At 47.5% G+C, this 10,317-nt stretch overlaps 1 protein-coding gene across 5 annotated transcripts in view; it reads right to left on the reverse strand.

Moving 5' to 3' along the window:
- Positions 1-4,456, reverse strand: part of LOC147008203 (speckle-type POZ protein-like) — a 22,187-nt gene extending 17,731 nt beyond the window's left edge. For 2 of the 5 annotated variants that reach the window (XM_085865344.1, XM_085865339.1), the window contains exons 1-3: positions 3,695-3,853; positions 1,506-1,590; positions 315-436 (exon numbers count right to left, since the gene is read on the reverse strand). In XM_085865344.1, the coding sequence (XP_085721470.1) occupies positions 315-436; positions 1,506-1,574 (191 nt within the window). In that variant the 5' untranslated portion in view covers positions 1,575-1,590; positions 3,695-3,853. Of the gene's footprint in view, positions 1-314; positions 437-1,505; positions 1,591-2,311; positions 2,494-3,694; positions 3,914-4,335 lie in introns of those variants that run through there. The other 3 variants (XM_085865343.1, XM_085865342.1, XM_085865340.1) reach the window with 3 other exon arrangements.
- Between the last annotated feature and the right edge of the window lie 5,861 nt (positions 4,457-10,317).

A 10,317-nucleotide genomic window follows, 5' to 3' on the forward strand; every position in this document is an offset into this window, starting at 1 on the left:
GCAGCTCCGCTCAGCTGCACCTAATACGGTAAGTAACGCAAGTACTCATCGAGGGCGCGATTCCCCGATAAGGCGACCACGTGTTCCCAGTGAAACGGTAGTCAGGACACTGGACCACGTGGTCAAATTATTGGCGTTCGCGGTCGATTAGCCACCTTCCGTGACACAAACTTATTCGTGTGTGACGGCCTGCGATTTCCGGTGAGTCCGGGGAGAAACCAGGGACAGCCCCTCCCTCATCGTGACCCCGGGTCCTCAACAATATAACTGCTTGCAACACTAGAAGGTGTCATAAAAATGTGAAGCCGACCCACCATTTAATATCATCATCAGCCTCAGCAGAGAATGTTGAACTTTTCAGAACTTCACCCGTCTCTTCCTGGCAGAAGCTGAAGTTGTTGATGGTCCACATGAAAGAAAATTTGACAACGTTCACCTGAGGGAGACATCAACATATTCCAGGTATGAGAAGCAAAGCAAGCCAAACATTTTATCGTCTCGAGACGTTCCGCATTAAAAACAACATCAACATGAACAAAACTTGATGAAATATCCTTTCATATGCCGTTTACAGTTTGTTTCTATCAGGTGGACATCAAAAGTTATAAAAGTTCAAAGTTGCACAAGGACTTTATGCCGTAATGGACTGGGCCCGTTAATGCCGAGTGGTTTTGTGGGTACGAGTGTCCGGTCGTGGGTTAAGGGTTTAAAAAGAATAAAAATTGTCATTCACTGATATTGCTTCTTTGTATTCACACCCCTTGTGTACCAAAGTTCATTCATAAACCGACTTGGTCTCAGGGTGAATTTGAGTGGTCGTGATAGCCATTGAAATTGGCACGTCCCCTTTCGGACTAATCTGGCGCAGATGGTCAGCGCCCACCACGAGACCGTGCCGTGCGCTCACCGGCTCCGCTCAACAGTTAATTGTAATTTGGCACACGGCATCGATGAGCGTGGCATATTGACTGGCTCGGTGGTCCCACCAGCCCGGTATCGTGACCATCGACGCCTCATCCAGCTCAGGGGCACCAGATCAATCGGTCAGTGTGGCTGCTTTGACGTGGTCCACCGCGACTCATACCAGGTCATTGGGACGACCTGACGGCTAAAACTATATTTATATATATATTTTATACTATATATATAGACCCCGATTTTTTTAATGCTGTGAACAAACTTCAGTCACAAATACCAAATATAATTTTCGCCAAGTTTGGTCACAATCCCATCAGCAGTTTCACAAAAGAAGTGTTTACGGACGGACGGATTGACGGATAGACAACGCGCCGTCCCATAAGATCCCCATAACTATGTTCCAGGTGAGCGAAAAAAAAAATTAGGCCCTGTATCCCAGGTGAGCTAAAAATTAGGAGCAATTGATAAAACAGCTGACATACAGAACATAAATCATACTTATACTCCCAACAGCATAATTATGCAGGTGAAAAAAAAAAAACAACAACAACAACAACCAAGAATCACAGTCACACAGGTGAACTCACGTGTGAATGACACCAACTCTCCGCATCCGGTACGTTGGTCCTCTCCGTCGGTGGAAGAGTCCATGACATGCTTCAACAGCACTCACTGGTCGATGAGAAAATAACAACGACAAGTCAACAGGTGCAAAAAGGCAAAACATTTTTGAAGTGTTTGCACAACACAAACCAAAGTGTTGATAAAAAGGTAAGTACAGGAGCAAAAAAAAAACAAAGGCGAGTTCTGGAAATAGCTCGGCGCGACAAAAGGGAATACGAAAAGGACATCGTCAAGAACATTCAACTTCATGGCAAGATATTCTGAAGGCATAAGAGGAAGGAAAGGGTTAACTGTCCAGAGGAGTGAGGGTCCATTGAGGAAATAACACAGGATAATCTGTGGATGATGAGGGTGACATGGCATGGTGACTTTAATATTGTTTCGGATCTGGTCTCGGGGACAAAATGGCGGCAGACGTTAGAATAGTTATTTCATTGTACATGTCAGAATAAGTGTGATATAATTTCTGTTTCAATTTGCCCTTATTTGGTCATTCTTCTTTCGTTTACACTGAGCTGTTAAAGTGCGATCGTGGGGTCAGTGCTGGGACAAGACAAGTGCAAAAGACATGCCCGGATGTGGACACCGTCAGGCTCATAGGTAAGGGGCTGTCCATGTGGGTGGAAGTCTGCAGGCTGTACCGGCTCATGGGTGTGCGCCACGTCCCGGCGTGTGATGCGCTCGGCCGGACATTACAAGAACGAGCAAAGCATGCGTGTATCTCTCTTGCTTCGTGTGGTTCGTTGCTGTCTCTGTTGCTGCTCCGTACCTGCTCAAATTGAGGTGTCTGATGTCCGCGCTTTGTGGCGAGCTCACAACGTGGTTGGACCAGCAGGCTAAATTCCACGGGGACAGTCCCAGCCGATTGGTTGAACACCCGGAGGAAAGACCCACGCTCCACACGCAAGCGTTTCCCTTTTCTCTCGGTCTCGTCTTCTTTTCTCTGTCTCTCTGCCCAAGGCCATGGCAGCGCAACATGGAGCCTCCGGCAGCACAATGGGGCCTACGACCCGTTCCCGAGTGTCCCATGTTTTTTTTTTTTCCCAAGAGACCGAGTCATCCTGCTTCTGTTATGAGTGTTATCTTGTTCAACAAGCAAAACAAACCATGAAACGTCACAGCCCCTGTTGTTTCAGTAATTTTGCTGTGCAGAGCTAAAGGGCTCGTCCGTATTTATTACAACTGAAATGGCCGCTCATGTACCACCAGTCAGCCATCTTTGATCAGATCGCAACATAAAATTAGGTGCAAAGTGTACCGTGCTTGTGCCACGTTTGAACAAAGTCTGACCATGCACGTCCGAGAAATGGTTGGGGACACGTTTGAGTAACAAGATGGCCGCCCGTCGACCATCTTTGATCGCGTCGCCAAACAAAATGGCGCGCAGATGTTTCCCACCACGCGTTGTCTTTTTGCCAGGTACGAATGAAATCGCTGTGGTCGTGCACGGACACAAAAATCGACACCAAACCCGTAAACCCCCTTTACGGAGTGAGTCCCACTGGGGCGAATAAGAACAGGGACCACACCTCCTGAAGCTCACCTGGACCAGGAGCTAACAGTCACTGCAACCCCCCACTTTGACCTCCTTAAACCCTGATTTTTTTTTTTTACATCGTGAACAAGCTTGAGTGTATCACGGGTGACGAAGGTTGCGGTGAAGTTTCATTGAAATCGTGTGCGCGTGGTTCCGCAGAAGAGGGCAAACACCTATTTTTTGGTGGTCATGACCCCCATCCCCCCCCACCCCCTCCTGTAGACCCCCTTAATGAGCGCAGATTTTGATGCGGTTGATACACCTTCGTGAGTCATCAGATACGAAGCTTTGTGAACGAGTTTCATCAATAATCGTGTGTTTGGTTCAATCCACAACGACCGAAGTGTTCACAGACTGTGACCGACGGACGCTGCTCAGTCGCATAAGCTCACCTGACTAAAGTACAGGTAAAGCAAAAAAAAATAAAAAAAATCACAACTTGCAACACAACTTCGTTCGTCATTGAAATCTTCCTAATTCCAACGTGGGAAGAGGGCAAGAAATAATTATATTTTATTTTAAACGAAACCACGTGACGGTGGATTAACCTACGCACAGAAACCAGTCACAGATGAACGGATTATTTGTAAAAATAAAAATAAAAAAAAAACCGACCTGGGAGAAAGGTGTGGCGGTCGAGAAACGGCGTGCAGGTAAACAGATGAAAACACCTTGTAATCACGTGACGGAGGGAATCGCGATCACTTCCGGGTCAACTCGACTCACCGAGCAATCACATGACGGAGGGAATCGCGATCACTTCCGGGTCAACTCGACTCACCGAGCACCGTTTACATTTTCTTCGTCCCTTTTTTTTTTTTAACCGCGAATCCACTTACAGGTGAGAAGCAGGATTAAAAAAAAGTCCATAAAATCCCGCCGTGCACACTCCATGAAGCAATATTTAATCAAACCGAAATCGTGTTTATACACCGCACAACGTTTAACGGTCACAAGATTAAAAAATCGGAACATGCAAAGATTTATTTTTATATCGATCATGTGTGTTTGTCCGTGATAATGCTGGAACGATCATTTCTCCTCTTGCACACGGTCCATGGCAGGTTACGATCCACACAACATGGCAGATGCTTATAAATAATTAAAATTATACAAAATATAATAATAATAATAATAATAATAATAATAATAATAATAATAATAATAATACAGCAGGTACCCACAGCCTGTAATCAACAATTAAATAAATCACGGTCATTTATTACAGTTTGGGAATCAGAGATGAGTTCTCTTACCAAGCAGCTTGCTTTCGCTTGCCAAGCGAGCCGTTCCGTTGGAGTGCTTGCTCGAGCGCTTAAGCCGCTTGGTGAGCGCTTTTCAAGCTATTTCCTACTGGAACACACCCTGAGTCATGAATGTCTTCAGCAGTCGCCCACCACGGAACGACATCACCACAACCCCTCAACCCCAACCCCCAAGTCCTCAACTCTTGAAGGATGAAGGGATATTAAACACTTTTCGGGACCTCGTCAGGGTTCGTTGGTGTCATGTGATGTAAAATGCACGGATGACATAAGAAATGAAATTATAAAATATCTCTTTTTTTGCACCCCCTAAATTGACATCTCTTCACATTAAATAATTTATCAAATAATTTACCTTTACATTAAATTATTTATCTTTACATTAAATAATTTATCTTTACATTAAATAATTTATCAAATAATTTATCTTCACATTAAATAATTTATCTTTACATTAAATAATTTATCTTTACATTAGCCACATCAGCACCACAACAATTTATCAACACCAGATCAACATCAGAAAATAGTTTTTTTATTTTAAATGTAGTTTTTTTTTTCCACCGAAGGAGTGGGCATGCACAGGTAAAACACACAACATAAACCACACAACAACACTTAATGAGACCACCACCTCTTTTTATTTATAAAAGATCCCCCTCTGACTGCAACCAAAAACCCTGTTTGCTTTACCTGTGGCTGCCTGTCACTGTGCTACCTGCTTACCTCCAAGATCTATTACCACCCCCAGATCCTTCTCCTGTGTGACACGCCCCAAAATTACCCCTTTCATCCTGTAATCTCTATTTTCATTGTTCTTTCCCATCCCCAACACCTTACACTTGCTCAGGTTAAATTACATCTGCCAATCATTTACTCAATCTGTACAAGCATCAATACTTTCCTGAATCTGATCACCACGCCCTCTGCAATCCACCTCACCTCCAAGCTTTGTGTCATCACCCAAATTTGGAAAGCTTACTCTTTACCCCATTATCCAAATCGTTGATGTAAATAATGAAGAGTAATGGTCTGAGTACTAATCCCTAAGGTACCCCGCTACATACATCCTCCCACTCACAGCCATTCTTTGTTTCCAATCACTGAGCCAGTTTGCAATCCAATTATCTTCCCAACCAGTCACTCCACAAGCCCTCACTTTGGCAAACAACCTCCGATGTGGGACCTTATCAAATGTCTTCTGAAAGTCGAGATATACTATGTCCACTACCTTTCCCTCATCCACCCAATAAATGAGAATTGAAGTGAAATTAGCGTTTTGTGCAGGAGGTCTTCGGACAAAGGGAAGACCCCCCACATCTCATCACATCAGGTATGGGATAGTTGATCGTTGCCTGTAATGATCTCGGTCTACTCATCAGGGTTGAGTACAACTTCACTTTTAAAATTCTCTCTCTCTCTCTCTCTCTCTCTCTCTCTCTCTCTCTCTCTCTCTCTCTCTCTCTCTCTCTCTCTCTCTCTCTCTCTCTGATCTGTACCATACGGTACTTTTGGTGCCACCGAAGCAGCTTCCTGAGCAAGTGTTAGACTGGGTAGTTTGCCATTGCCTTCCCAGTGGTATTTCGGGCAAGAATTTGGACAGGGTGGTGGCGATCGCTCGCCTACTCTTTGCGAAGGACACCATGGGGTCTTCAACAACCAGCAGCCTGGCCGCCAATGCCGGCAGACGGAACGGCCGGCTTAACGGCCATCCGAGGGCCGGCACAAACGTTGATTCCTCGCCCTGCCTGTGAAACACCAGGATGGCGGTTTATCGCTGGGTCGGAATTTGAACCCAGGCTACCCAGCTTGGAGGTGAGTATGCATCCCTTTAGGGTCTACTCTCGGTCATCCGAGCAGCTCTCACTTTTAAAAACGAGTCGAACACTGCGGCACAGATCACACACTGCTGGTGAAGATCCTTTGGCTTCACCAATGTCGATCCACCGCACCCATGAACACGTTGACATCCTCGGACATTTTCCCGTGTTCGAGTGTTTGCAACCATTTACAACCCTCGGGATGAAAAGATTATTTATTATGTCCAGTGTGGAACGGCTCTTCAACAGCTGTGTCTTCCACTGATCAGATCACTTGCAGGTACAAACAAGAAAAAGACCAATCAGAGATTGCAGCCCCTCTCCAGGACTTCTTTTGTGTGGCGTTTGTGGACAACTTCCTCATCACAAGCTTCGGTGAACCATAAGTGGGAGGAAGGGTCGGACAACTGAAGACGAGAGGGGATCAATCTGTGAATGAGGGAGAGCGAGGTTCTTTGAAAGAATTCCCAGGATGAGGTGATGTTGGAGGAAGTAGAGATGGGAGAGCAGTCTAGAAGTTTGATGGCTGCTCGGAGACCCTGCCAGTCGGCTTGAGTGAAATGCCAGACTCAACTGCGCTGAGATGGTTCTCTGATAACAGCCAGAGAGATGTCCACTTTGATAAGGATGTAGTCAGAAGAACCGACTGGAGCCGAGGAAGAGCAGCAGATATTTTCAGGGAAATTTGTCAAAATCAGATCCAGAAGAGATAGAGCCTCGTTGGTTGAGATCTGGGTCGGGAAGTTGACCGATTGAGTCAGTCCCAATGAGTCGCATGAGTCTTTTTCTGAAATGCCATGAGAGGTGAGAGAGGTACCCATACCTAGCCAACTGGCATGATGACAACTGAAGTCACCACATTTGAGGAAGAGAGAGTTCGGATGAGAAGATAGAAGTTGGTCCATGTTTTCGGATCGTGAGGTGTAAATGGAGTCATCACTGTTTGGTGGACGGCACAGTTCACATATACGAACATATATATATATATATATATATATATATATATATATATATATATATATATATATATATATATATATATATATATATAGTTACGGATTTGGAAGCCTTTTGCACACAAACAGACAGCAGTCCCAGTCGCTCAGTTATCTCGATAAGTATGTGTTTATAGTTAGGGCCCCACCCCCTCTGTCTAACGGGAATTACATGTGTGCGCTGCGGGTTTCTTTTATAGTCAGGTTTTTTACATCGCCAACAAATCTCCTTCGTTCTTTGCTCATCGCCTCAGCTCCGACTCCACCCCTCGTCCAATCAGGAAGCTCATCACCTCAGGGCCGTCTCCGCATTAGCCAGATGGAGTGTTCGGCCCGACCAATGAGGGGAGGCCACTGGTCGCCCGACAACCCCTCGTCCAATCAGGAGGCAAGTGGGAGGGGAAGAAATCCTTCGGACCTGGCAAGAAGAGTAGAGTGGTTGTCAGGAGGAGTGTACTGCAGTCATCGTGGCGTATTGTTTCTGGTCTGGTGCGGTGGCTTGGTCTCGGTCATGGTCTGCGGTCCTTTGCGGTGGCTCATCGTGGTGGGGGAGGCCGAGCAACCAGGGTCGTGGGCCCGTGGATTTCGGAACGTGGGTTCGAGTCCCACCGCGGTGGTTGAAGTCCGGTGTGACCGCACGAGGCGGGAAGATACCAGGCCAGGCTCTGGTCCCCCAGCTGAACTATCCTCCTCGGCGGGCAGACTGAATAAAGACCCACGGGGTCCATTTCTTTTGTGTGTGTGTGTGTGGCGCTGTCCTGTAAGTCGAAACTGTTTAAGTGCCTTGTACATTGTAAATTGCATTTCTTAAAGTCGTGATAACTCCACTCTCTGTGCTCCCCTGCCCCGTTATAAATAAACCCCCAAATTGTTCAATGCACCAGCTCGTTGTCTGTCGTTTCTTCCATTGACCCAGCACGGTGAGTATTGAGAACCAGGGAGGCCGTGTGCCGTAAGTTGTCGTTTGGACCGACGGACTCTGGTAATTCCGCTCGGTTACACCGGACCGAGGTCGCGAGAGCGACCCGGTTTGAGAGTCTGTCGAGGGTGTGACTTCCCCGGTAATTTGACGACGTGGGTACTTCGGTATATTGAAATTAGGCGATTAATCCTACCCCACGCCGTCGAAATATTGGCGACCACGGTCCGCTAAGGGACCCGTGAACTCTCGGACTTATCCAAGAGTCACGACCTAAATTCCGGGGTATTCGGTGGAGACGACCCTACTGTTCTCCCTGGTGGTCGTTTATTGCCACCGAACCCCGGCCCACAACAATATATATATATATATATATATATATATATATATATATATATATATATATATATATATATATATATATATATATTGTTGTGGTTACCAAATTCGCAAACCACCATTCAGGTCCCTTATGTGAGATATCTCGGTAATTATATGTGTAGTTAGGCCCAAACCCGTTGTCTAGTTGGAATACATGTCATTTATGCGTGCTGCGACTCTTCAGGATAGCCGTTTTTCTTTTACTATCTTTATTTTGGACCAACCGCCATTGTTACCACCACCAACCACAACATCAACCACCCACCGCGGCGCCGCTTCACGTCACACCTCGCAACCGTCGCATCGCCACCGTTCTTGCGCCGCTTGTGGGTACCGGTGTTGGACTCGTGCAGGGCGCGCGCCGAACAGCGTGTACAAAACCACGGATTGTCAGCTCCAAAAACGGATCAAAAACGACACACGCCCACTTTTGTTCCGTCCAATCGGTGAGCGAGGGGCGATTTGGCCCCGCCTCCAGGGCGTTGGAGGGCGATCGCTATATGCAAAGTTATGGATCAAAATGCATTCACGCCCACTTTTTCTCGGGCCAATGGGGAGCGAGGTGAAAGGTCGAAGGCAGGGGGTCAAAGATGAGAGAGCGAAGCCACGGGGCTTATATAAGCGACCGCGTTCGTCAGTAGAGAGAGTGAAGACTTCGCAGTCGGTGGAGTTGGGAAGAAGAAGCAAGAAGGAGTTGGTCGTCGTCGTCGTGTGCGTTGGAGTCGGAGCTGTGGAGAGGCGGCGAGGGCAGACGAGGGGGTGCTCGCGTCGTGCCGGGAGCTGCACACCAGGGAGGCCGACGGCGCGACCTGGTCGAGGTGGACACGCTCGTCGCGGGACTCGAGGCAGAGTGGAAATCCTCCTTTCCCCCGAGCATCAGCAACCCCCTCCTGTTTCCCCCCGCGTTGAGATAGTGCGACCAAGGGGGCCCCTTTCCCACCCCCTACCAGACACTGTCCGCGAGGCCCGCGGAGTTGAGGCACCATCGCCGCTCCGCGTCTCATCACCAGACGGGTAGGCCCGACCCGGTCTCGGCCTCAGGCCCGCCTCATCCTTGAGGGTGTTCTTTTCTTTTGTTTTTGGGAATATGTGTTGTCGGCGCCGTCTGTGAAGTAAAATTGTATAAGTGTTGCCGTGTGCTCGCGTAATCGGTATTAGATCTGCATTGTCGCATTTGCTTTTTGTGTAAAATGGCATTGTGTTTCTTTTCCTTTTCTATGTGCTTTTGGTGGAATTGAATATGTGTGCTTTCCGTTCATCGCGAATAAATGTGCTTTGTGTTGAACTGTTTCCCGCTTCGCTTCGTCATTTCTTTCGTTGAATCCTCATCTTGCTTCACGTAAAGGGTTGGTAGTGGGCTGAATACGCCCGATAATTAATCGAACCGTCGAGGTCGACGAATAACACCGCTCGGTTATCCCGATAGTACGGAACGGGTCGCTTAAGTGGCCCGTGTCCGAAGTCGACCTGCGGCGAGGTGCGATCGCCCGGTCTACCCTCCGTGTGGGTACTTAGGTAGGTCGAATTTGGCGAGCAACCCTATCCCACGCGGGGGCCGATTGGCTCGATCGCGGTGAGACCGAAAGGTCCACCCGTGACTGGTTCCCGGCGTTAGTCCGAGAGGGTCACGACTGGATTGTCCGTCCGGTGGGCGACGTGCCGCGATTCGAGTTACGTGGCCGTCAGCACGCCGGCGGGCGCGAATCCGTAACAATATACTAATTTTTTTCATAATCGTCCTTCCTTCCTCTCCAGCCACCAATGTGCACATAACTGTATGCCATAGTGAGTTGGCCAATGGAGTAAAATGCTAACTTCGAGTAACATTATATAACCCCCCACCCCACCCCCTAACTAG

This window comes from Eptatretus burgeri, chromosome 21 (genome assembly GCF_056783735.1).
Source record: "Eptatretus burgeri isolate ZD-2024b chromosome 21, Ebu_testis_v1, whole genome shotgun sequence".
Taxonomy (NCBI): Eukaryota; Metazoa; Chordata; class Myxini; order Myxiniformes; family Myxinidae; genus Eptatretus; species Eptatretus burgeri.